The sequence below is a fragment of the Crassostrea angulata genome, chromosome 6 (assembly GCF_025612915.1).
Source record: "Crassostrea angulata isolate pt1a10 chromosome 6, ASM2561291v2, whole genome shotgun sequence".
In the NCBI taxonomy this organism is placed as follows: domain Eukaryota; kingdom Metazoa; phylum Mollusca; class Bivalvia; order Ostreida; family Ostreidae; genus Magallana; species Magallana angulata.
In genome coordinates, this window is record NC_069116.1 from 56579641 (window position 1) to 56606332 (window position 26692).

The 26692-nt window shown below is 36.0% G+C and overlaps 3 protein-coding genes across 4 annotated transcripts; 2 read left to right on the forward strand and 1 right to left on the reverse strand.

Annotated features, from left to right (window-relative positions):
* The first annotated feature begins 1144 nt into the window (after positions 1 to 1144).
* Positions 1145 to 3588, forward strand: LOC128187617 (arylacetamide deacetylase-like). Its single transcript, XM_052858028.1, has 6 exons — positions 1145 to 1216; positions 1455 to 1796; positions 2082 to 2204; positions 2302 to 2422; positions 2601 to 2664; positions 2747 to 3588. Exons 1-6 carry the CDS (start codon positions 1145 to 1147, stop codon positions 3549 to 3551), a joined length of 1527 nt encoding a protein of 508 aa, XP_052713988.1. The 3' UTR covers positions 3552 to 3588.
* Positions 3585 to 9472, reverse strand: LOC128188110 (bromodomain-containing protein 7-like). The gene is made up of 14 exons (XM_052858955.1): positions 9308 to 9472; positions 8749 to 8942; positions 8419 to 8627; positions 8128 to 8272; positions 7261 to 7371; positions 6954 to 7108; positions 6701 to 6818; positions 6250 to 6322; positions 6040 to 6150; positions 5708 to 5843; positions 5400 to 5511; positions 4902 to 5052; positions 4403 to 4608; positions 3585 to 4183 (listed from the first exon to the last, which is right to left on the reverse strand). Exons 1-14 carry the CDS (start codon positions 9357 to 9359, stop codon positions 3911 to 3913), a joined length of 2046 nt encoding a protein of 681 aa, XP_052714915.1. The 5' UTR covers positions 9360 to 9472; the 3' UTR covers positions 3585 to 3910.
* Positions 9473 to 9668: 196 nt separating this feature from the next.
* Positions 9669 to 26621, forward strand: LOC128188109 (DNA repair-scaffolding protein-like). 2 transcript variants are annotated; one of them, XM_052858952.1, is made up of 20 exons: positions 9669 to 9744; positions 9890 to 10049; positions 10405 to 10640; positions 11066 to 11161; positions 11442 to 11638; positions 11943 to 12046; positions 12435 to 12609; positions 14137 to 14312; positions 14446 to 14516; positions 14619 to 14821; positions 15243 to 15398; positions 15580 to 15706; positions 16238 to 16375; positions 16792 to 16845; positions 19081 to 19264; positions 19435 to 19560; positions 20187 to 20280; positions 22380 to 22533; positions 23072 to 23125; positions 26275 to 26621. In XM_052858952.1, the coding sequence occupies exons 2-20, from the start codon at positions 9890 to 9892 to the stop codon at positions 26389 to 26391; spliced, it is 2622 nt and encodes an 873-aa protein (XP_052714912.1). In that variant the 5' UTR covers positions 9669 to 9744; the 3' UTR covers positions 26392 to 26621. The 2 variants fall into 2 exon arrangements, with proteins under 2 accessions (XP_052714912.1, XP_052714914.1); XM_052858954.1 differs by having other exon boundaries at positions 12438 to 12609.
* Positions 26622 to 26692: the final 71 nt, after the last annotated feature.

Sequence of the window (26692 nt, forward strand, 5' to 3'; positions counted from 1 at the left end):
TCTTGCACTTATTCTTTTTTTTTCTTTCAAAAATGTAAATATTCATCAGGTTCGGCTGATGAGGAACAGTTGGTGATAGGCCGAAGTTGAAGCGAGTCCCTTCCTTCGTCTGCCAGTGACCGCCTCATGTGTTCCTCATAACCTGCAGTAATTGCATCGTTTCCTAGTCTTCTCCCCCAATTAATCTCTCTCTGTCGAAGTACACATCTAACTTCAAAGACAGGCGTATGTATACATTTGTAAAGGTGAAATTCCCAGTTTTCAAAACATTTCCAGACGAATTGTGCCGTCGTAATACAATGTTCTTGATGAATTCTCGTTTGCACGAAACTTCTGAAGAGATTTCTGCTCCATCTTTCAAACGAAACGATTACAAACCCATTGGAATCGGTAAATGGTTATGCAGAGACAGAGATGATTATGGGACTTCTCCGTAATGAAAATGTGTTATACTCATTCCGAAAAATGACGGTGCTTTTTTTCTGGTTGGGGGGGGGGGTACAATGTTCTGTGCTGCGAATTTGGTTTGCGATTACAGTTGATAATTTGTTCAAAATACAAATCAGTTATCTTTTTCTTAATTGATTTTACCTCTTTTTTCATAAATCGAGTCGCAAAAAATCCCGAATGATCATAATTCTTTTTATTTAATAGTTTTTCCAAACGCAATCAATCCTTAGAGGAGAAGATTTTAAGCTGCTGTCTTTTAGCGGGTTTCATGCATTGATAAGTTTTATATATGTTATCAATATTCTACCACACGAAGGACAATTTCAGCAAACTTCAACAAAGAAGTTTTTTAAAATATGAATTTGTCAGTACAAATGGCATAGTCCTTCTAATACAGATACACCTATGGGACTATTCATGGTTTTACCCAAATGGTTGGATTTGTGTTCAAATTAGAAAAAAGAGTTTATTTCCACTTTCCCAATCTTGGAATTCCAGAAATTTTTTGTCACAAAATGCGCCCACTGTAGTAGCGGTAATTTGGTGGGTGTCCAGGTGGGATTCCCATTAGGGTTCGTTCCCCGACACCGGGGATTTCATCGCCCGACCTGCTCCGGCGATTAGTAGTCCGAGTCAGACTCTACTTCAAACCCTTCCTCTCCACTGAGCGTGTAATTAAAGACCCCTAAGGACAATGAATTCACAGAGGTACACGGGCCGGGGGGAGCCGATCCATCAACGCTCCGGAAATAAGCGAGGAACGATTGTCTGAAGAACGATAACTCGCGCTGAATTCGGAAACTGAGTAGTATTTGATGTAAAGTTCATTAAACTTAAATACAAGAATTTCGTGGTTTTAAACAATTCAATCCAGGTGTAAAAACTATTTTACGGCTCTACAGTTTGGATACACCAGGCCGAAAAAAACTAACACTGATATATACCAGTACTTGTTAATCTTCAAGAAGGGGTACATGCTTGTTAACAGATAACGCTGAGATTAGAGCGATACGTGTCCTGGACCAAGGGTCAATGATAGCGGTCCTCTTCACGATAATCGAACCACCCCAAGTGTTCTGTCAGCCACCCCCAAGCGTTCATCTACATTCTCCGCCGAGAAAGCAACTGATACTAGTAACACAAGGGGAGTCCGACTCGCCGGACCTGTTCAGGTGTCCCGTGTCCTGTATCCATTGGATATGCTGAAATGGTTCCTGGTGCTCGGCGTCCTGGTTGCCGTTGGTTACCAGATTTGCGTCAGTGTCGTGCATCCGGTGCCTTCGGAGCTAGAGGAGAGGGATAAGGTCGCTGTATTGGATGCCATTGGCCATATTGGAAACAATGTGGTTAGTACCCTTGTAGTTCAATGCAGTAAATGTATGGACATGTACTGAGTACTTGACATGCTTGGATCTAAGATATTTTTCCATGGGTTACATGGCCGAAGATGATTTTGTTTGTCCGGGGGGGGGGGGGGGGGGGGGGGGGCAAAGGCCTATTTTGAAAATTTTACGATTTGAAGTTGACAAGTTTCACATTTTCGCTGGGTCTGGACCCTGGACCACCTCTAGATCCGCGTTTGACTTAACGACTGACTAAATCCCGCCTCTTTCTCTCGTTGCTACATGTAGCTGTTGACGGCGGCGAGGTTTGGGGTGGACCTGGCGGCCTACAGACCAGTCAAACTATTGGTGGACAGTGTCTACTCTCTGATCCTGAACGGAGTGTCCCCGGAACCGTACACAGATGTGGAGGTAATGAATAAATCGTAACACACTCCGTCATCAACTCCTACATTAGAGAACTCCGTATGATGATAAATTATAACTCTCCAATGTTTTCTCCACTTAGATCCGGGACACTACAATAGCCGAGGTTCCCGTCCGAGTGTTTATTCCCAGGAAGCAAAAGAAAGCAATGTTTCCCGCCATGATCTACCTACACGGCGGGGGGTGGCCCTGGCTCTCTGTGGGTGAGTAGCATCTCGGTGTTCTGTGATAGCTAGCACCATCCGTGTATTCCATCATATATACCGGTAACCTTACGAACTTGGATCAGAATTATAAGCAAATGAAGCCAGTTAGTACAAAACCGCCTTGACTGACTGCCTTCTGTCTTTCAATTTACACAATGGGCGATATCTCTTATAGATGTTTATAGCAGATTCCTCAGTCATCTGTGCAATGCTACCAACCTGATGATCATTGCAGTACGGTAAGACTCTTACGTCATTTCTTGAAATTTTAATTGAAAAAAAAAATCGTAAATGTATTTCAATGTTAATACAATTTTTTAGATATCGTCAACCCCCTAGTCATATCTATCCAGTCAGTCTAAACGATTGTCGAAATGTGACCTGGTCAACATTGGCGGGAAAAAGTGGACTTCCCATTCACCCGCGTTACGTCATAATCGGTGGAGATGAAGCCGGTGGCAACATGGCAGCTGCCCTTGCCTTGGAATTCCGCTCGAAAATTTACATGCAAATTCTTTTGAACCCCAAACTACAAATGTTTGATTTTCTGACCCCTTCATACCAAGATCACAAAAACATTCTCACCGGAGTGACGTCATCAGCCAGATCGGCAGTGGATTGGCTGAGATACACCGGAAGTTCTGTCAGCTGGTACCCAGCTCTTTTAAACAATGCTCACCGATTTCCATCCAGTGAGATCTTACAACATCAATCCTACCTTGACGCTGACACATTCCTTCCATCTTATCTGGAGCTGACCAAGTCAAAGACTGTTACCACTAAAGACTATGACAGTACCATTGGCAAGGAACTCAAAGACCTCATAACTTCAGAATCTCTGTGTCCGGCATTAGCCAGTAACACCAAAGGTGTTCCTAATGCCTATATAGTGACATCACAGTTTGATGTACACAGGGATGAAGCTGTTATGTACATTACAAGACTACATAAGGACAGTGGCTCCAAAGTGAAACTCAAACACTACAAACAGGCTTTCCAGGGCTTCTTCCCCTTTGCAGGAAATAAAAGCTGGTTCCGATTTAATGTCAGTGACCAAGCTTTACAAGAGCTGGTGGAGTTTATCAGCTTTCAGGTTCACAGAGTGATGAAAAACCCTGCATCCTGATGATTAAAATTAAATAAAACACTAAACAAACCATCAATCTTTTTTGTACCATATTTATCATATCAAATTTTTTTCATCATTAAATGCATTTATTTTGCCTCTACAGATTTTAGAGAGATTTATCAAATGTAATGATGTATGAAATTCAAATCTATTCGTTTACATTCATTGACAAACAACACATTTTCACATAAATAAAAAAATCTAAGCACAAGTGATGTAATGAGAGCACCAGTAGATGAGAACAACACTAACTGAGGGTGGGCTGTTGTCACAGTCTTGTGACTGACCATACACCTCGGGAGCTGTGGATACAGGTTACTTGGGAATACCTTCACAGAATAGGTCACTTAGCTGAATCATTGTGAGGGAAATTGTAAAAATTCACTAATGTCTGTGTCCATAGAATCATCATCTAGCTGAGGTCCCGAAACTACATTGTTAGAGTCTGCTTGATTGGTTGTTGCTGCGATGTTGTTAGTCACATGACCAATGTCTGTGCTCTGTGAGTTCTGATTGGTTGTTGATTCAGACTCAGTAGCATCCTCCACTGGCTCTGATTTGATTGGTTGGAGGGTAATGCCCATGGCTGACCTTAGTCCCTGAACTGATGAAATATCTGCTGGTGATACCTGTAATAACAAAGAAAATGTATCACATCAATTCCTTTCAAATGAAAGCATATATATCTACTTTGTAGAAATATTCCAAAAATTAAGTATATACATGTAGAATCAACTTTTATTTTAATCAATATACATTTACTAAATGTTTTTTCACATCTATAAAAATTGATACATAAAAAAATACTATTTCTTGATCAATTGTCAAAAATGTAGTTGCTGACTGACCCCTTTGGCCAACTCTTTGAGTTCTTGTGTCACTTTCTGGGCCAGCTGAATTTCTTTTTCTGATGGCCCTGGTACGTGGGCCAGATGAGTGGGGAGCTTGGCACTGAGGCGTTCCTTCTGAGTGGCCTGTAGGTCGTTTATCAGACTGGCCGTCTGGTCCAGTCTCTCCTGAACTGGGTCCTTCTTAGGTTGTGAGGTTATCTTCTCTGTGAACAAAGCAAATTAATTCACTCAGAATGGAAATAATCACCAATTCTGTCAAGCTGTTATAAAAGCCATAGGTTTGGTTTATGAGTTTTTGAATCCAAGCCTAATATAGAATTATGAATATTCATATCATTTTTTGAAAAAAAAACATCTAAATGTAGTTAGATTCTACAAATAATCTTATATTTATGTCCTGAATAACTTTTCCTTCTAATCAGTGGTCTCCTGAATGAATGAAATGAAGCCAAAGAAATAGGATAGAAATCAGAAAAAATATGAATCAGTAAGATACCAAAGTCTTCCAGGAAAGACACGTCCACCCCGAGATCTCCCAGACTCTTCAGTGAGTTGATGTCAATATTGACTGGTTTGGTGTCCGAGCTGGACTGAGATTCTGTGGACCCTGAGGCCTCGGTGCTCTTCTCCTCCTCAGCAGCACGAATCTGTGGCAGGTACCAGAAACATGCATAAGTTTGTTTCTAATAAGAGGATTCCCAATCCTGTTTGTTGCTCTCATTGAAATCACTATTACCAGCCAAGTGCTGTTGAGTCTGAATATAACTTAACTGACAATGCCCCGTTATCAACATTGCTGATGTTGGAACAATCCTATACTGTTAACAGGCAATGCTTTCTTTGCAATCAATACTTACTGTAAATGTACAAATTTAATAGCAGTAAAGTCCTATTTAGCACATTTTGTGCAGCTTCTTGATCATTAATTCAAGTCCACACTAAAAGGAACATGATTTAACAAATACAGTAGTAATGCTAGCGTGTTGATTCTTACTTCTCCCAACTGCTGTTTTGCTTTAGAGTGCTCTCCCTTTGTAAGAATGTCCAACAAATGATCCACCATGGCAACAGCAAATTCACCAGAATTCTCCACAAAAGAGCCGATACTAAAGTATAAAAAAAAACGTATGTTATTTTACACAGAAAACGAGTACTTTTCCAAGTATTTTTCTTCTAGATTAAAAACAAATATAAGTAGCAGTTGAATATCACCTCATAATAGTTTAAATTATGGGTAATGATCATTCAAAAGATTTACACCTTCATTGCTTAAAAACTTTGAACAACTGGGAAGAAAATTACCTTTTAGCATACTGCACCCCTGTTTCATCGGCATAGGTAGAAAGTAACAAGTCCGACTCCTCTTTGGACATATTGGCAAATGTGGAGTCATACTGTGGGCCATAGGAGCTGAAGGGGCCATAATTCAGGTACATCACTGTAAACAACAGAAAATCCATTGTAAAGTTCAACTTGCATTACTTAAACTTGGTACTGAGATTGCTGTTGATACAAGTTCAAGCAACATGCAGACTAAATGTATTGCCCCTTGGGAGGTCACTTAATGTGATTTTACTCTTACCTGGTAAGCTTTAATTTCTAGCTTACCTTATCTAATACCACTTTATTCTTACCTGGAGTAATTCGATTTCTCTTGTCCTCCTTGAATCCTGTGATGGTCCCTGACCCAGTGGTCAGCTTCCCTACCAGTGAGCCCAGGTTGATAACTCTCTCTTTCTCATTCACTGAAAGGTAGCATCATTGTCTCAATGAATACGATACCAACGGTATTCTTTATTAATACCCTGACTTCACAAACACTTTAATTAACAAATATCACTTACGGATGCCATCATTGTCAGGATTCAGTAACGTCATAGAAGTACTGCCATCATTCCTCCTCCTCAGAAACCCAAACTGTAATCATACACAATTTATCATCATCTGAATTCAGCAGATATTGAGATTGTCCTACATGTATATGACAAACTTATTTCTTTTTTAATTCTGATTTAATCTGTTTTGTGTCAAACCTTTGAATTACCTATTTCTTTGGTTTTACTCTTATAAAGATTTTTTTTATCATTTGAATGTTTCTCACTTGCTCTGCACTTACATTTTTCTCTTACCCAGCTTTTGGTTTTGCTTCTTTAATCCTATGTGGATTTTTAGAATATCTAAAGTTGTGCTATTGGGGGTTTTTAAACTGAAAAGTATTCTGCTCTGGGATTTTGATCACTTATATTGCTATTGTGTTTTCATCCCTTACCCTTGTCTTTGGTTTCTGATACATACCCTACTCTTGGGTTCTCTCAGAGTTAACATATCAGCTGCATCCTTAGCAGCAGCCTTGGCCTGGGCCAGAATTTCCTCAGGGCTGAGATTGTCAGGAATTGCCTCAAATCTGCCCAACCTTGAATTCACAGAATGTCAGAGATACATGTACAATGTACAATACTAAGATATATAACTTTACACTGTATATGCAACTGCATGTATTATCATTGAATGTCATCAGATCTATATATAGAACATGAAGACTACTGACTCCTCCCTCTCCTTGGCACGTTCCTTCTCCTGTCTCTCCTCCTCCACAATGGCCGCCATCAGCGCTGACGTCTCGTCCGGCTCCTCCACTCCGAGCTCTGCATACGTCATACTGGCCAAGAATGGCAGTGTCCGCTTCATGTTAATTAGTTTCTCCTGAGTAACAGATCAGAAATGATCAATAATAAATAACTCTATACAGATATGAAAATATCAACATTTGAGTTCTAAAAACCTGATACATTGTACCAATATTATACATTCTCTCCTTTCTCTCTCCTACTCCCCTCTCTCTCATTCCTTCTTACCTTTGACATAAGTTTCATCCCACTACTTAGCAGTTTTTTTGCTTCCCTGTAGTAAATTGTTTCTGGTCTGTTGTACGTCATAGCATTATTGCACATCAACACAAAATCCTTCTGCAAGAGGCAATAAAAAAATTAAAGTACTGAAGTACTGACGGAGTTGATTTTATCAATTATCATTCATTTTAAAATCAACTTATCTTGCATGGCAATTAGTTTCTAGTCTGTATTTGAATTATGCTTTTTTTATTACGGTATATGAATTTTTAGACTTTTTCGACAATAATTTTGAGAAACCCCATATGAATCATGTTGTGTAATATTTGAAGATAGGATCCAGGCACTATTGATATCGAACTCTAGTCTCATTCAACCTGACGCTCAGCTTTCTCAGTTAATCTCCGACAAGCAAGAGAGCCTCTCTGCTTGTCAGAGATTTACGGAGACAGCGAGCGTCTGGTTGAACGAGACTTTATTAAACTCTGGCGTAGGAACACATAAGACTACAAAAATATCTAAATTGTTATAAAATCTTACTATTTTCAAAGCGTTTATAGATAAGTTTCCTTGAAAAACAATGCTTCAGCATACATTACATTGAATTTTTCTATTATTTTCAAGAACTATCGGTAAGTCTTGTCAGCGGTGATGATTTGTGCTTAGGTCCAAACACTGTTTCACTTTCGGTTTGCCAGAGTAACTGCATTGGAAAGTTGATTAAAATCAACTCCCAAAAATAGAACAACTTTTGATTTTTGCACTTTAAAATCTTTTTACAGGTGTTTTCTTATGAACAAAAAATAGAAAAACAAGGTTCTGAGGAAAATTGTTATTAAGATATAACAATGAGTAGAGAAAATATGCACTAACCTTGTACTCTACAACATTTCTATACTGATGGCTGTCAATCTTAGACATCATGGTACTTAGATCCATGGGGTGCAGAATGATGCTGGAGTAGCCTGGGGCAATCATGTCATTGACAGGGTAAGCAAAAAATCCATTCACATCCTTCCTGTAAATATAGAGAACATGCACCCTTGCTTTAGAGAGGAAACCAAAAAGTTTCTTTTTCTTTAAAATCATTTTCAAAAGATTAACTTGCTGTTTTAAAGTTTGTTATGAAATGATGAAAACAGCATAATAGAGGGATGTTCCTACTTTTGCAGCATCTTGTGTATGTGTTTCAAACAGATACGAAGAACGCCATGCTCTTCCTGTTTCCTTGGACGACCAACTGTACGAGGCTCCTCCCTGATTGGTTCTACAATCTTTTCCTCCAGAGCGGGTTTCTTTGCTGGTGGCTCCACCTCTTCTTCCTGAGAAGCCTCCTCTTCCTCTGATTCTGGTCTAGGTCTTTTGGGCGTTTCCTGCAAAGCAAGGCAGAACTTTTTCAATCTTGAAAATGATTTAACACCTAAGCAATCATCAAAACAGTTACACTATAACAACTGAAATTTTTACATCAAAATTAATATAATCAAACATTACTTGAATAGAGGCCTCTGCATGTCTGCGCTTTTCTTTCTCAGCCTTCTTCTTCTTTTTCTTCTTTTTGTGCTTGTGTTTTTTCTCTCCTGATGTGCTGGCTGCGTCATGAAGTGGACTATAAACTTCTCCGCTGACCTTCAGTTTAAGACGTATTCCACCTCCATGTATTTCCTTCTCTGGTGGTGGCTCATCATCTAGATAAAAAATTCCAGAGAGTAATAATTATATCACAATACTTATGATAAAGTTAAAACTCGCAACCATTTCGTTTCCACCCACACCCCACATTAACATTAATAGTTTACTCACTCCGTTACAATACAACACGATGAAACAGTAGTGCTCTTTGTACAGAAGTACTTATTATTAAAAAGAAAAGATAAATTTGTCTCTAATTTCGTAAGTGTAATAAGACAAGAACATCTATAATGCTTAATATATACAAGTACGTGTCGGATATTACCTAAACTTCACTTGCTAAACATGCTAACGGAGTCAGTAAACTGGTAAAACTAAAAGACAATAACAGTTCTTGATCATCAGATTTGTCTGAAATTACCTTCGTAGCGTTTTTCGGATTTGTGTTTTTTGTGCTTCTTCTTAAATCCCATCCTTTAAATATTTTCCCCTATTACTAGCTTTTTTTGGCTGTTAAGTAGACCTTTCGACGCTATCACTGGCTTCTTTGTGGAAAATTATGCGGCGTACGTCAATGTTTATTGGAAGCTTGTCACAGGACTAAAATATTATATTTCGGATAAAACGGATGTACAATTTACGCTAATTTAGATATTTGTGGAAAAATATCAAATGTTTGCTGTTCAAACACAAAATCCACATACATATTGTAATGAAATAAGTAAAATAAATTTTTCAAAGATAGAAGTTCTGGAGAATTAACACCGCATAAATCCGATTATCAAAAAGCACTTACAAGACTCTGATCGGCTGAGCACTGCGAGAAGTGAAAGTTGCAGACTGGCTGTCTGATTAGAAGTAAGTAAATATCACGGATCGCAGGTAACGTCAAAATATGATTCTTCCTTGAATCATACAAATTTTTTTATATGTATGTCAATATTTCAGGAAATCGAATCAAATTATAGTGTGGATTCTTTGATCAATTTTACATTTTTCACAGATGTCTTTCAAAAGAAAAAGGCCAGGAGATTGGGGGACATTGGGTGATGGGTTTGAAGGTCTAGATGTTGATAAACCTCAAGTGAAACGACAGAAGGACAGAGGGTTGCCAGGGGCTCGTAGATTATATACCAGCAAAAATGACATGAATGATGACCCAAGTTAGTTTCAAATAAATGCAGTACTACATTTTTGTAATTTATTTACTTCCATGGGAATATTTTATACTTTTATTAGTGACAGGGTTACTATAATGTTGAAAAAGGGTCATCAACATTTTTAAAACATCAAATAATCAAAAGGATAAGTTTGCCGTATCAGTAGAAACATTTCAATTCTCTAGCTACCCTAGTAAAAGTAATTGCCAATTTGATGTCACGTTTTTCAAGCTTATTAAGGTTTTTTAAAAAAAAAGTGTATATATCTTATCTTAAAGTTAAAATAAGTTTATAATACACTTATACATCTGCCTTTTTAAAACTGTATTGAATGGTTTATATATGAACATTGCCTTAGTCGAGGAAATAATTTCATGGACATCAAGTGACGAAGAAAATGAAGACACAAGAAGTCAACAAAGGACAGCTTCAAGAAGTAAGAAAGTAAAGGTGTCAAGTACAGAAAAGAGAGCTTCTGTGAGGACAAAACAGGAATGGAAGCAGAGTTCTTGTCCTGAGGAGGAGGAAGTCACCGTGGTCTGTGACTCGGATGATTCTACTTGTAACTCCAGTGTAGACAGACTAAAGATGAGTGTGAGTTATTAGTAGAGTAATGGGCAAAAGAAAAAAATATATAAGTTCTTTGTGTCCACAGTGAAATGACAGGGCACATTCTGGTCATTTAATTAATAATTCTGGATCGTTTTTTACAAAATTTTCTATAATTTATTTTGGTTTGCTAACACACAATTAAAAAGCATTAGTTTTGATACATGTATGTGCATGCATGATGCTATACTGTTAACTTATGATTAAAGCAGATTTTTTTTACTCATGACTGTTTGATCAGTTTAAATTTTTGCTCTAATTTACATACTTGGTATGCTTAGCAGGGTTATGTCCCTTAGACCTATAAAATATTCATAATCATGAAGAAAGAAGAAATTTCCTACTATTTATTGTTGATTAAAGAGTAAGTAAGTTAAGCTAAAATAATTTTTTTTTTGTTATGATTACAGGAACCTATAGGTGAGAGCATTGAATTTGACATAGAGTGTGAAGATTCAAGATCCTCCATACTGACCCAGCCATCAGAGTCTCAGAATGATACACAGGTAAAAATACAAGGTGCCAGTAGCAAACACTGGGCAATGTTAAAATTGTGAATACTTTGAGTCTGTCCACTCCTTTGATAAATTTTGTTATTTGGAGATTAGTATGTGCTATATTGAACTTAGTGATTTGCTTTTGGTTTGGGGTTGTAATTACCAGATAATGGAAAACAATTTGAACGCTATTTGCAATTAGAGTAGATGACATATTTCAAAGATGATTATCAGTAAGTTACATGTAATTGTTTACATAACATTGTACAGCAGATTTTGTTTGTCTCAGGTCACTTGCACCTCCCCGTGCATAAGTCAAGCAACATCAGCGTCAACCAGTCAATCCCACAGCCCTGACCAGGGAGGGAAGGTCAAGGCCAGCCAGTGGGTCAAGATGTTAGATCTCAAAACACCCACAAAAAACTCACAAGATGTCACATTCCCTGAACTAGAAGACTCCGCAAAGAAGAAGAAAAAATACAAACGGTACATTACACTACTCCTTGATGATTTAGTGCTTCTTTATTCATTGTGTTACTCCTTGATTTTGAGAACGTCTGGGCATGCATTATATGAGTATGACAAACTATTTTCATTTATAGAATAAAAACAAACACATATTGAATAAAGTGATAAAAATTTATGTAGCAAATTTAATTGTAACAGCTGAGATCTTTATTTGGTTGTAGTGGAGCCTATTTGATTGCTTTGTAATCCTTTTTGTTGTTGTTTAGTAGTTGTGATGTAGGCTTGATTGATTGATTGATTGATTGTTGTTAAACGTTTGTAGTGGAGGCCTGGCAGACCAGCTGTCGAGTCTGAAGGGGAGAGAGCGGTCACACATCAGCATGGTCAGGCACCAGCAGTCCACCACCCCCAGGACCCCCCAGCCTGGTACATCTTTGGCTAGGGTTTACTTATACTTATGTTTGTTTAATTATGGATAGAAATATTTTGGACAATAATCAAATAAGACATTTGTGAGGAGTTTAGTTGCATGATACTCTGTTAACAGATAATGGCTGGTTGGTACATATTTAATACCAGTAGTATGTGAATTCAGTAATTTTCTACAGCAATTTTAGGCCAAGTATTGACATTTGCCTCTTGAAATTCTTTTTCCTAATTTAAATTTTATTTTTCCATTTGAACAGAGAGAAATGTTTTAAATGATCCGATTATGTCCAACCAAAACAAAATTGATAATATACTGTGATGCGTCTGTGTTAGATAGATGTACATGTATGTATTGTGACTGATTGACTTCTTTCTTGGTCACTAGCAGACACTGGCACTAAGTCCTTGTCCCTGAAGATCCTGCGCCTGGAGCCCCTCTTCTCTCTACAACTGGCCCACTGCATACAGGAGGAAGGAGAATCCCTCACAGAACAGCTGGTTCTGTTTCTTTATGACCAGTCACTACAGGAGGGAAACAGTGTCCAGGTGTTCGCTCCGTGGTGAGTGGTTTATTTCAATGTATTTTTATATACCCCAGTAGCACTTGACCATTAGGCTTACTGATATTTTTATAAAGCAGTTGACCATTAGGCTTACTGATATTTTTAAAAAACAGTTGATTATTCATGTAGGCTTATTGATATTTTTAAAAAGCAGTTGATAATTCATGTAAACTTACTGATATATTAAACAAGCATTCTGAGAGTATTGCTTAAGCAATATACGTCCCCTACCGGTTTGTAGAAAATTGTGAAAACAATGCACTGTTATGCAGAATATCATTTCTTACCATCTTCTGTACCCTGAATCAACAGGCCAACCCGTCGATTAAATATTTACAACACAATGCTTGACACCATTTTACAGAACTTATTTGTTTGTTAGAAACAATAAAAGGAATGGTCCATGTAATGCACGATATTATTAATGACTACATACTTTCCTTGTTTATTCAATACACATCGAACCCAATAACGACCCCGAACATTAAAAAACTGGAATATAAAAAATTAATTTTCTCGAAAATATGTCAACCAGATACCACAAAAGTGTAAACTTGATCTGTAGTTTGACATTTTGAAGCTGTTCAGCAAAAGACTATGTGCGGTTTTATGCATTTTTTGCCCCCAAAATCAAAGTTTTTGAAAGAGCTGTAAAAATAAGGTGAAAGATAGTTAAAATCATATTGAAAATAAAGGTGTAAAAGGTTATCACCACAGTGATGTCATAATGTAGAAATGACGTCATGAAGATTGCATTATTTTGATAAATTGATGCTTTTTAGCAAAATATGGGTGTTTTAAGATGGTTTTTCGACTGGGAAACATCGAGCGCAGGCTTGCTCAAGTGCAATTTTTTAGTATAATTTGTATAACTATCTGAAGAAAAACATATGTTAAAATCGCACTTGAGCAGACCTGTGCTCTATACTTCTGAATGCAAAATATAGAGCAAAAATAAGAATATTTTCATTTGTTTGCAAATTTGCGGGAATTAGGTCATTTAGGTGACATAGAGAAACAGCGAATGAGCAATGATGACTAAAATCAAGATTAAAGTTATAGGCATCCTCTATACAATGATTTGTGAAGATTTGATTTTTATACGATACTATTTAAAAATTGGTTGAAATCGGGGGCAGATATTTGACCATACTGCACATAGTCCTTTCATATTATTCCTCAAACGCATAAAGAAAAAAAGTGTGGAAAACTGAAGTGGGACAGACAGACGGACGGACGGACGGTAATACATACAGACAGACAGACAGACGGATGGATGGACAGATGGACAGACAGACAGATGGACTGACAGATGCAGAGGAAAGCTATAGTCCCCTCTGGTGAAAACCGGAAGGGGACTAAAAAGCAGTTGATCATGTAAACTTACCGGTACTTGATAGTTACAATAAATTTATTCAGCTTCATAATCTGAAGTATGAAAGATTTTTGTGAGGTTAATTTGAAAGAACATAAAATCTGAAAGAACTGAGGTTGGATAATGCATTCTACGTTGTATATTTGCAGGCAGCAGATAAGATTGAAACACACATCAGAGCTGGTACTGCTTTGTTCTAATTACTGTATCACTCCTCCCAAAGATCAGACGGAGACGACATTGTGTCAAACTGACACTAGGTCCAAAGACAGCCGTGAGGTTGTGAGGGTGATACACGGAGTGTGGAAGTGCCCCTGTGTCTCTGGTCAGTTGTAGTCTAGTGAATTGTTTGGGTATAAGTATTACGGACAGTTAAGACTTCTTAAAATAAGTTGCTCACATCCAGATAATACAAACAATATCACAGGACCTGTCACTGACCGCTCTGTCTGTTGTAGGGCTCGTCTTCTCCCCCACTACCTGTCCCGCTCACCTGAATCCAGGTATTCCAGGACTATTTTCAAGCAAGGTGAAGGACACTGGATTCAATTAATCTTTGAGCATTTGAAAAATTTATCAATTTTGATAACTTACGATAAAAGCCTAGAATTCAATTTTACAAATTTTTTAGTCAGAAAAAGACTCAGAAGAAGGTGATGACCAGTTATCTGCCCTTGCTACCATTCCAGCCACTCAGAGTGCTTCTGTGAGGACGAGACGAACCAAAAGCTCTGTACTGGAGTGGGTGGACTGTCACGACCCCAGCACCAGGCTCCAGGGGAGAGTCCTTAGGGTCTTTTGTTTTAACACTAAAGGCTTACCCTCAGAGAAACGGTATCATTGACGTATAGTAAATCTTCATTCAAGTTGAATACAAATTGGTTATAAATACATGTAGCTAAAATGTAATTGAATGCAAATTGTATTGAGTACATGTACTGTGGAATAATTTTTATTCTTGGGGTCAATGTTTTAGGGTAGCCAAAACTTTCCTTGTTCGTGGGGACTTAATTTTATTGGTAATATAATCAGGATAATTTTATAAATATAAAACAAACAATTGTATACAAGTTCTAAGAGATGTAAATTCGTGGACAAAGGTTACCCACAAAAGCCACTAATATTGTAACAATCAATGATGATTCTACAGTATTCCATAAAGAAGAATTTGGAATAGCTACATGTTTAATGTTTAAAAAAAGGAACGACACATTAGAAATCTCTGATTACCATTCCTGACTTTGTTATTTGTTAGGTACTCCCTACTTATAGAGGACAGCCATGGTACCATGTGCCAGATATTTTGTCCTGAGAATGCAGAGATGCGCTTTCCCTCAGTGTTACAGAGAGGGGAGGGGCTGATTTATGTGTTTGGGGGAATCACCGTCCAGTGTAGGGCTACCCGAGACAGGTAAATGATTTGGAAACTTATTTCTTGTGTATGTATTCATAAAGGGATTGTTTTGGAATTGTACAGTTACATTTTTTATGCCAGTAAATGTATGCCAGTTAAAAGTGAACTTTGAATTCAACTACCAGTAGCAAATTGTTTATAGAAAGGGTCGATAAAGGTAAATATTCCATGATTTCAGGGAGCCTGCCCTTTTTTCTGTGATTGACAGACTTTGGAGTGATAAATGTGTGTCAAACACAGCCTCATCAACTCCCAGCATGGAAGAGAGTACAGCAGGTTCTGAGGAGTCCAATAGTATTTCACAGGTATATGCACAATGCTGAAAATCACGAAATAAGGTCATTGTGAATAAAAGTTGGTTATCAGGATTGTATACAATACTGTTAACCAACTTTTATTTGTGACCTTATTTTGTGACAAACCAGAGATAAACTGGTTCATGTCGATTTATTTACCAATTATGATGTAGTTTTCCTGGAAAAAGATTACCAAAGACATTTGAGCACTGGTTTGTGGCGAGAAATATTTGCAACAAAGAGGCTCTTACGAACCTTGCAAAAATTTCGCTCACATGAATAAAAATTTGGTTTACAGTTAGTGGAATAGCTTATTTGGGATTGTCATTAAATATCTGTTTCCATGGTTTTAGAGATATTGAATACATATCATAAATTAAAATTTTTAATAATGAAAATTGAAAACTTAAATGCTACAGTTTTGCAGCTTTTTTTTTAATCCTAAGACCAAAGAGTTATTAAATATAAACCTTTACAATTAAAAAGTTGGAAATTCATGCTTGTTAAGGCATTAACAATGTATCATTTATCCATGTACAGTTCCATAGAACATCAGCTCCAGCCTTTTGTTATGTAATGAAAGAAGCAGCCAGTGAAGAAGGGATGATAATTATACCCACGGAGAAGGATAGATCAGTGGTCAAAGAGAGGATAACGAGGCTAACACATCTTGGTCAAGTACGGGTTTTCCTTATTTTACAATGAATAGGATAAGAGATATCCATATATATTATTGAAAATTCCTTATATTATGCGAGTACTTAATTTGCGATTCTGCTGTTTTGTATCAAATGGCAAGAATATATTAACACTATAACCAATTGTTTGTTATAATTTTCTATAGTTCAAAACTATCTTAAAAATAAAAGCGAGATTTTAAAATCCGCGAGAGTTCCCTCTTGCGTTTTATGCAGAAATTAATTCCTGGTGTTTAATTTGGAATCTACAGTAAGTGGGATCTAATGAGGGAATGGATTTTGTTCCGCATACCCAAAGTCTTTCTTGCTAGCATTTTTTCCTTCAAACATGAAGTTGTTTTGTCAAGCTGTGGATGTTGTACAGTTGACATATAATTTTCTTCTTGCTGTTTGCAGGAGGACCAAGAGCGAGTTTCTATTTGTTGTACAGTGATCCTCAGTCTTAATATGGTGAGTACTGGTTCTGTTTTATATCACCCTCTGCTCAACAAAATGATAAATAGTGTATGATTATGTAACAAATTCACCATATAAGAATCTAATACACCTGTACACCAAAAAACATGTTTGATCTCAGTAGCAAGCTAAGCATTTGAAGTTGGCCTCACATTTTTTGTTCCAAACGATAAGTAGAAACTCACAAAGTATTAGAATCCACTGTCTAGAAACCCATAGTGTAATAGAAGACAGATGTTTCTTTGTACCTTCTGTTATATAGTGTGTACCTTATTTTATATAGTGTGTACCTTAAGTTATATAGTATGTACCTTCTGTTATATAGGTGTGTACCGTCTGTTATATAGTGTAAACCAGTACCTTTTGATATATAAGTGTGTACCTTATGTTATATAGTGTGCATCTTATTTTATATAGTGTGTACCTTATGTTATATAGTGTGTACCTTATGTTATATAGTGTGTACCTTATGTTATATAGTGTGTACCTTATGTTATATAGTGTGTACCTTATGTTATATAGTGTGTACCTAATGTTATGTAGGGTGTACCTTATTTTATGAAGTATTTACCTAATGTTATTAATGTGAACCCTCTGTTGTACCTTATGTTAAATTGTGTGTACCTAATGTTATATAGTGTGTTATATAGTGTGTACTTAATGTTATATAATGTGTACCTAATGTTATATAGTGTGTAACTTCTGTTATGTAGTGTGTACCTTATGTTATATAGTGTGTACCTTATGTTATATTGTGTGTACCTTATGTTATATAGTTTGTACCTTATGTTATATAGTGTGTACCTTATGTTATAGTGTATGTACCCAATGTTATATAGTGTGTACCTGATGTTATATAGTGTGTACCTTATGTTATATAGTGTGTACCTTATGTTATATTGTGTGTACCTTATGTTATATTGTGTGTACCTTATGTTATATAGTGTGTACCTTATGTTATATTGTGTGTACCAAATGTTATATAGTTTGTACCTTATGTTATATAGTGTGTACCTTATGTTATATTGTGTGTACCTTATGTTATATAGTTTGTACCTTATGTTATATTGTGTGTATCTTATGTTATATTGTGTGTAGTACTGTGTACCTTATTTGTAATGTGTACTTTCTGTAATATAAAGTGAATTTTATGTTATAAATTATAGAGTGTACATTATGTTATTTAGTAAACCTTGTGTTATATAGTGTGTATCTTATGTTATATAATGTGTACCTTATGTTACATGTATATAGTGTACCTTCTCAGTGTGCGAAATTAACTTTTTTGTACTATAGACAATCGGTCTACAACATTTTCAAAATCTATAGACCTGACTGATTTCCTATAGACCAAAAACAACAACAAATATTATTCTTTATTTGTAATGTAATTTTATTCAGGGTGAACATGGTGAAATAATCTGGTACTTCACATCACAATAGGAACTCTTTCTATAGAACATGGTGAAGAGTGCTCGGCTCTAAACCCATACACAGTGACATTGCCTGTATTTATTTATTTATGATTATTTTGTAATACCAATCAAATAAACTCAGATAAAGTAAAGGAAAATAGATATATAAAATACCCTATTCCCTTGAATACTGTAGATAACACGATACAAAAGCGCAGAATCTAAGACAACGTAAGGAAAACTGAATGTCGGTCATGAATTCCAGATGTGCAGTCTGGGTCCACGAATGCGAAAACTAGAATGGTGTATGACTATCCAGTTTTTTTCTCCCAGGTCTAGCACCTTGTGAATACTTCATTTTGTCAAAAAATGACATGCTCTGAATATTGTTTTTGACTTTTAAATAGCACATGGCAATTACATTCTGCTTCTTATTGCAGTGTATTTAAAAAGGTATTGAGTAAAACATTCAATTGACTAGACGACAGGCTGCGTTCGTTCTATAGACAAGTTGATCTACAGATATTCGAGTTACTATAGACCGGGCATATTTTCTATAGATTTTGTCTATCGGTCTACCGTTAATTTCTCACACTGCCTTCTGTAATATAGAGTGAACCTAATGTTATATAGTGTGTACCTTATGTTATTTGGGCATGTACCTTATGTTATATGGGTGTGTACCTCAAGTTTTTTTATGTGTGTACCTTAAGTTATATAGTGTTTACCATATGTTATTTAGTGATTAAGTAGGTAACATCTGGTATAAAGTGTGAACTTGATGTTATATAGTGTTTACTTATGTTATTTTCAGTCTGAGGTCAAGGAGAGTCTCCCAAGTTCAGATGTCAGGAGATCCCACAGGTCTATTCTGTATGTAAGAGATTCCTCTGATCCCAAATACGTTACTATGACAACGATAGAGGGCTTCTGTCTACCAGAACTGAATGAAATGAGAAACAAAACATGGATGTTCCGAGATGTTACTTACCATTTAGGTTCTATTTTGCTTTTTTCTAATTTTGTTATGGCAGTGGTTGTAGCATTGAACTTTGTTCTGTGCAATGAAATAGAATACATAGATATGACTTCATACTGTTAATAGTGAAAAATTAATTCTGCATTAAATTTGATTCAGAATCTGACTTTATTTCATTTACCTTTACAGGTAAGATGGCCTGTGACAAGTACAGCTGTGTAATCCCTCAAAACACTGAATCCGTCACATCATGTGACGTTGACCTTTTACCTATAAATGCTGAGCTATCTGTTTTGGATCTTTGCAGTGTAACTGGTAACTAATGCGTTACATCAATTACATGTAAAAGTAATGCCTCAAATTGAAGATGTTTTTAAAAACATGATAATTTGGTTGTTTATGAGGATTCAGATGTATGTTGAATCATCCAGAATTCAGGGATTTTGATCGAAATGAAGCAAAGTTATTTGGGGGAGGGGGGGCATCCCTGAAAATATTTTTGTAAAGTCCGTCAATTTTCAGTTTCAGTGATAAAGTAAATTTACTGATATAGAGGAGGCTGTGTAGTAGTTGATTTGTGTCTTAAAGAGGTTTAAAAAAATTTATAATTATTCTCAGTACTGAATGTTCAAAGCAATATCCCACAAATTTATCCAATTCAAACTATGATATTTGGTAGCTATAACTGGACTTGTTATTATGTATTTGTACATCACTTTATATTATATAAAGTAAAACAATTAATACATGTGTTTCAAGAGCATATTCAATAGTCATAAAAGGTAAATATGTATATTTCCAAATTTTATAAATAAATATACATCTTCTAGCTGGAACAAAGTTGGATAATCCACACACCCTAGAAACTTCAATTCAAGTTAATTGCACTGTACATCGTGTCGCAGAATAAATGCTGATTGGCCTTTATCTTGATTCACCAGGTACTGTTTGTGGTGTGGATGAGAACTCGGCCTACAGCTGGGAGGTCTGTGACCGGTGCAAGCAAGAAAACCTGGCCCAGGACACCTCAAGCCAGTAAGTACCACCACCAAGCCAGTAAGTACCACCACCAAACTTATGAATAACCCCCTCAAGCCAGTAAGTACCACCACTAGACTTATGAATTACCCCCTCAAGCCAGAAAGTACCACCACCAAACTTATAATTACCCCTTCAAGCTGTAAGTACCACCAAACTTATAATTACCACCTTAAGCCAGAAAGTAACACCACCAAACTTATTAATTACCCCCTTCAAGCCAGTAAGTACCACCACTAGACTTATTAATTACCCCCTCAAGCCAGAAAGTACCACTACCAAACTTATAATTACCACCTCAAGCCAGAAAGTACCACCACCAAACTTATTAATTACCCCCTTCAAGCCAGTAAGTACCACCACCAAACTTACGAATTACCTCCTCAAGCCAGAAAGTACCACAGCCAAACTTATAATTACCCCTTCAAGCCAGTAAGTACCACCACAAGTCTTATGAATTACCTCCCCTTAAGCCAGTTAGTACAACCACCAGACTTATAAATTACCCCCTCAAGCCAGTAAGTACCACCACCAAACTTATGAATTACCTCCTCAAGCCAGTAAGTAACACCACCACACTTATTAATTACCCCTTCAAGCCAGTAAGTACCACCACCAAATTATAATTACCACCTCAAGCCAGAAAGTACCACCACCAAACTTATTAATTACCCCTTCAAGCCAGGAAGTACCACCACCAAACTTATTAATTACCCCTTCAAGCTAGTAAGTACCACCACCAAACTTATTAATTACCCCCTTCAAGCCAGTAAGTACCACCACTAGACTTATTAATTACCCCCTCAAGCCAGAAAGTACCACTACCAAACTTATAATTACCACCTCAAGCCAGAAAGTACCACCACCAAACTTATTAATTACCCCCTTCAAGCCAGTAAGTACCACCACCAAACTTACGAATTACCTCCTCAAGCCAGAAAGTACCACAGCCAAACTTATAATTATCCCTTCAAGCCAGTAAGTACCACCACAAGTCTTATGAATTACCTCCCCTTAAGCCAGTTAGTACAACCACCAGACTTATAAATTACCCCCTCAAGCCAGTAAGTACCACCACCAAACTTATGAATTACCTCCTCAAGCCAGTAAGTAACACCACCACACTTATTAATTACCCCTTCAAGCCAGGAAGTACCACCACCAAACTTATTAATTACCCCTTCAAGCTAGTAAGTACCACCACCAAACTTATTAATTATCCCTTCTATCCAGTAAGTACCACCACCAAACTTATTAATTACCCCTTCAAGCCAGTAAGTACCACTACCAAACTTATGAATTACCCCCTCAAGCCACCAAGTACTACCACCAAACTTATGAATTACCCCCTCAAGCCAGCAAGTACTACCACCAAACTTATGGATTAGCCCCTTTAAGCCAGTAAGTACTGCCACCAAAATTATGGATTACCACCTCATGTCAGTAAGTACTGCCACTTATGGATTACCACTTCATGCTAGTTAGTACTAGACTTACTGTAAAAGTGGTTATTAACATGTTATTGAAATTTACATTAGCTGGCAGCTTAAAACTGCGTAACAAAACCAAAACTTTAGTGTAGTAAAACCCTCATCCACGTTTATAATACCCATCCATCAAATTCAACTGTTACCCTTCCAAAAAGGCACTATTTTATTATAATAACCACTATAGTTTTATTTATGATAGAAAATGCATTTTTAACCACCAGCATAAATTACCACTTTTACAGCAATTATAACATCATTTCAATCCAGTAAAAAGCAGACTTGCAGGACTATGAATCACTGTAAAGAACCCAGCAAAGAACCCAGCATGACTTTTAACACACTGATATAACTTCTTTGAAAGGCAATGTCAAATTTTTTTCCTTCTTGGTAGAAGAGAAGTGAATTAGGTTGTCTTCTTGTTTAGTTGTTTAATATTCTGCTCTAATGAACAAATAATGATGACCTTTTTTGTGTGGATGTGATTACTACCTGTAGGCCTGTCTATGTGTCTCTGTGTGTCAGTCCTTTCTTCTACCAGTCCGCACGCAGATTAAATTGTTTTAATGATCAACTTGTATACACTTTTTATTTCGGTGCTTTTTCAAGACAACTTGTATGTCTGAGTTGTAAGGAGGTCGTGAGGAAGCCCCAGACCCGGATGAAGTTGGTGGTGTTCCTGTCCGGAACTTCAAAATGTGACTCAACACCAGTAGGTCATGTGAGCCAACCATTACCACCAGAATCAAAGGTGTCTGTTGAGGTACAAGTTCAAAATTTTGATGATGAATAAACCAGGTTTTGGTAAGCCCTACTGTAGATTCATAATTACATACGAGGAATTAATATCTATGTAAAATCGCAAAATAGCAACCCTCATGAATTTTGAATCAGGCTATTATAATTTTTATCACTTTTGTGATGTTTTATCAAAAGTTTGGTGTGCATGATTTTGTATTCATGCAATTTCATAAAAAAAACCCAGCAGAATTAAGAACTGGGATAAAGATATGAATCTACAGCACTTAATTTGAAGTTTTGTAAAAGAAAGAAAGACAGTTTTACATTGATGCAAGTTGACAATGTAAATATTGCTATATTCTCATGTGATAACTTAAGTATGTCAGTGAAATCATTAGACATTGTTACAATGTTATTGCTTCATCATTTCCCAAATTTTTAATTTGAGTGTAATCAAAAGAAATTAATTGAGGTAGTGAGAAGATCAGTAAATTAATGTAATCTGATAGGAAAACCACTGAATTAAACTCATCAGTCATGGAAACCTCTATCTTAAACAGCTTCTCCAGTGTAGTATAGAAGAACTTCTGCCTGATGCCTCTCAGAGTCAAGAAGTAAGTGTTGTTTACTCAAAGTGTGCGGTGATAACTCAGATAAGGTCTTTGAAGTAAATCTAGTTGGAGTATGATAACAATTCTTTTGAAGTCCCAGTGACTGCAGAAAACCTTGCATGCATGATCTTGAAAAACTGTGTTTCCACTGGTTTTTCTAGATTATTCACTACCGAAGGATATGAATATACATGTACAAACAAGTAAAATTAGTATACAGAATTTTCAGATAAATTCATACCATGTTCCCAGAGAGAGAGATTTTAATGGGAGTGAATGGTCCAATTTCATATCAGATATATTTTTATAGATGTAGAAAAAATCTAATGAAAATTGAGGATCAAAAGAGGTTGTTACTCAGGTAAATGATGTGGCCTGTGGGCCTCTTGCTACATAATGTATCCAAAATTTTTTACCTAGGACACGTGAATAACACAACACAATTCCATGAATTTCACTGTACAGACTCTTTTTTAAGTTAACAAAAATTCTTTATCGATAATCTTTAAGAAGATATTACGACTTGAAGTAAGTTAATATTTTTTTTAAATTCACCTGTACAGGTATTAACTCGATCAGATCATCTACCTTTTACCACATAAGTATGTCTTTACTGCTTAAAGAGTACCTCAGATGCTAGCATCTATATTATTATAGTTTCATTTTGCTCAGAATCATTGAAAGAAATCTGGAAAACATAAAAAAGTTCATGCATACCACAATTAATAGATCTTTCTGTGTGTGTGTGTTGGCTTGTACGATAGATTCCCATTAATTGTTATTACCCTTTCTTACATTGTTTTGATTCCTTACATCATTATACTACATGTACAGGACTAAAAAATAAACTATTTTGTTTTTTAAGTCTTTAAATTACTTTATTATATATCAAATATGTAAGAATTTTTAGAACCTTATTTCTTCATCAAAATTTTACATTCTGTTCTATATATTTTTTATAAGGTCATGCCATTACGGTATGTACTATGGCTTCAAAAAGGATAAAAACAAAAGAAAAAAAATCTGGGAAATACTGATTGAATCCATTACCCTCTGAACATCTATTTATGTGCTGATGTTTACATAACATTGCTCTAACTTCTAATTTTGCTGTAATACCAGTAGAAACGCTTCCTGTGTCGAGTCTAGATAAACAAGACTTAAGTAAATGTCATGAGTCACTGGGACTCTCAGACCTAGGTGAACACCTACAGATCGACCCCTTTTCTAACCCTAATATGTTATAATCAGGTCACTTCCAGGGCAAGTGTACAGACTGAATTCATTGATTTTGTTTGGAAAACATTTATTTTGTCATTCTTGTGAAAGAAATGGAGACTAAAATCAAGCTTTACCGTATATACTCGCCTATAAGTCGGTTGCCATTTTTCAAGTTTATTTTCAAGATTTTGCCATTGACCCTCTTATAAGTCGGGTAATTTTTTCTGGATAATCAGTCTACAGATTGCCAATCAAATAAGCACATTTTATCAAGCATGACTATATTCTACATAAAAAATATTGGTGTTTGACCCCTCTGTTATCATTTCTAGATACAATGCATTTTAAAAGTGTTGTGTTCAGTTAAGACATCTATCCTGGATGAGTAACTTTCGATTTAGGTCGCCATTTTTTTTTTATTGATACACTGATGAAAACTTGGTGTAAGCTATAAAAATATTTAAAATACTATTGAAAATAAAATGATAGTGATTTCGATCCCCTGTTGACTGATGAAGATGGTATAGCCCCTTTTAAAAGTGGTGTGTTAGCTTGTGTTGTTTTAGGTGACATGCCACCTACAGCCACCAATATAGCTATTATCACCTCATGTGTAATTTATTATGAATAAATATAAAACGATCTTTATTTTTTTTAACAGACCAGCAATTATTCTTGTGTTTAATTCTTTAAGTATAAAACAGAAATTGCTGTTTTGTAATCCCACTAGATCGCTTTTAGACGCCATGTTTTTTAATTGTTTTCTGTAAACAGAGTTATCTTTCTTGAAGTTTGTAACTTACGATTTTGGACGCCATTATATTTTTTAAACACTCATTACAACTAGATTATAGCTCAAAAACTATTTTAAATGCTACTGGAAATAAAATGACAGTGATTTTATCCCCTATTGACTGATTAGGGTTGGTAATTAGCCTCCTAAACTCAGTGTTGGCTTGTGTTGTTTTAAGTACAGTTATACCTACAGCTATTATCACCTCAGGCGTAAATAATTGCCTGTTTAAATAAAAAATACTATTAAATACACCTTGTTCATATTTTAAGAAATACAGTTGAAACTTTCAATGTATTTATTAAGTGTTTATCTTTTTAGTAATTAAAAAATAAAAATGTCAAATATAGGGATCGCAAGTAAAAAGTTGGAAGCAAAATGGCACCCAAAAACGAAGTTTTACTCAGTGGAAAAATTATCTGATTGTATGTCACGCCTATAAGTCGGACCCCTACTTTTTATTCAAATTTCTACTCCCAAAATACCGACTTATAAGCGAGCATATACGGTAGTTTGATTCATTTTTAGCTCACCTTAGATTAAAGCTGAAGTGGGCTTGTTTAGCGACAATAAGTGACTGTATTTATGTATGTTTGTAAACATATCCCATTTGTAGATCACCCACCTGAGTCACCCTATTACATATTGCTATCTGTTTTTGTGCGTTGTTGCTTCTTCTGCGACATAATATAACGTGAACATTTTCAGCTTTTTCTCTAGTGAAATTAATTATCTCGAACATTTTAAATGTAAATATGTTTTTGCTTAAACATTTACAGAAACACATAACTCATTAAAAAAATTAAACATGTATAAATAGAATAACTGACATTTATTTCAAATACTATGGAATCATTAGAACTTGTGGTGTCTCAATTTTCGCAGTGTTCATGGGTGGCCCTAGATCTCCAAGGAATTTACATCCTTGTTGAAAACAAATTTTAAAAAAGGCCTTTCTAACTGAAACTGAAAACTGAAGCATCCACGAAATTTCATCCCCACAAATAAGCAAAAAACCTGCAATCTGCAAAAATTGGCCCCAATGATTTAAATGATTCCGCAGAAAAATTAGAATTAAGCAATAAAAAAACAAAACCCATGATATCAACCAGGTTCAGCATTTTGTGATTTGTTTTAGGGGTATGACATGGCCTGTGTTTTGGGACAAAAAATGGGACCTTTGACTTGTGTGGTGCTCAGGTGCAAGCCAAGTGAGGTGGTGCTAAAAGAAGTCAGTGTGGATCCACAGAAATAGTTGGCCTTTAGAATGAGAGAACTGTGAATACCAGTATGCTGCATGGGCCGTTCATAACCCCTGTTGAATTGTTCTGTTTTGTACATGTTGCAGAAGTTATAAATGGTAGAATATTTTGTGCTCAATTAACAACTATTTACATCTATTTATAGCAGTTTTAAAGGTACTAATAATTGAAATAGAAAATATTTGAAGTTTGAATTCTAGCAATACATTTTCTTGAAACACATGTTTTTATTGTGACAATTTTTATACTGTTGTAAATTGTGCTTTATTTTTTTTCTCTATAGATCTGCTATTA

Bases quoted from the DNA above. Each gene is read 5' to 3' on its own strand.
- LOC128187617 (XM_052858028.1), top strand. From the start codon at position 1,145: ATGAATTCACAGAGGTACACGGGCCGGGGGGAGCCGATCCATCAACGC. The intron at 1,797-2,081 runs GTTAGTACCCTT...TGCTACATGTAG, and splicing joins GCCATATTGGAAACAATGTG to CTGTTGACGGCGGCGAGGTT. The intron at 2,205-2,301 runs GTAATGAATAAA...TTCTCCACTTAG, and splicing joins AACCGTACACAGATGTGGAG to ATCCGGGACACTACAATAGC.
- LOC128188110 (XM_052858955.1), bottom strand. From the start codon at position 9,359: ATGGGATTTAAGAAGAAGCACAAAAAACACAAATCCGAAAAACGCTAC. The intron at 7,372-8,127 runs GTTAGTGCATAT...TGCCTCTTGCAG, and splicing joins GAAATGTTGTAGAGTACAAG to AAGGATTTTGTGTTGATGTG. The intron at 7,109-7,260 runs GTAAGAAGGAAT...TCTGTTACTCAG, and splicing joins GGATGAAACTTATGTCAAAG to GAGAAACTAATTAACATGAA.
- LOC128188109 (XM_052858952.1), top strand. From the start codon at position 9,890: ATGTCTTTCAAAAGAAAAAGGCCAGGAGATTGGGGGACATTGGGTGAT. The intron at 12,047-12,434 runs GTACATCTTTGG...CTTGGTCACTAG, and splicing joins CCCCAGGACCCCCCAGCCTG to CAGACACTGGCACTAAGTCC. The intron at 19,561-20,186 runs GTAACTAATGCG...TTGATTCACCAG, and splicing joins GGATCTTTGCAGTGTAACTG to GTACTGTTTGTGGTGTGGAT.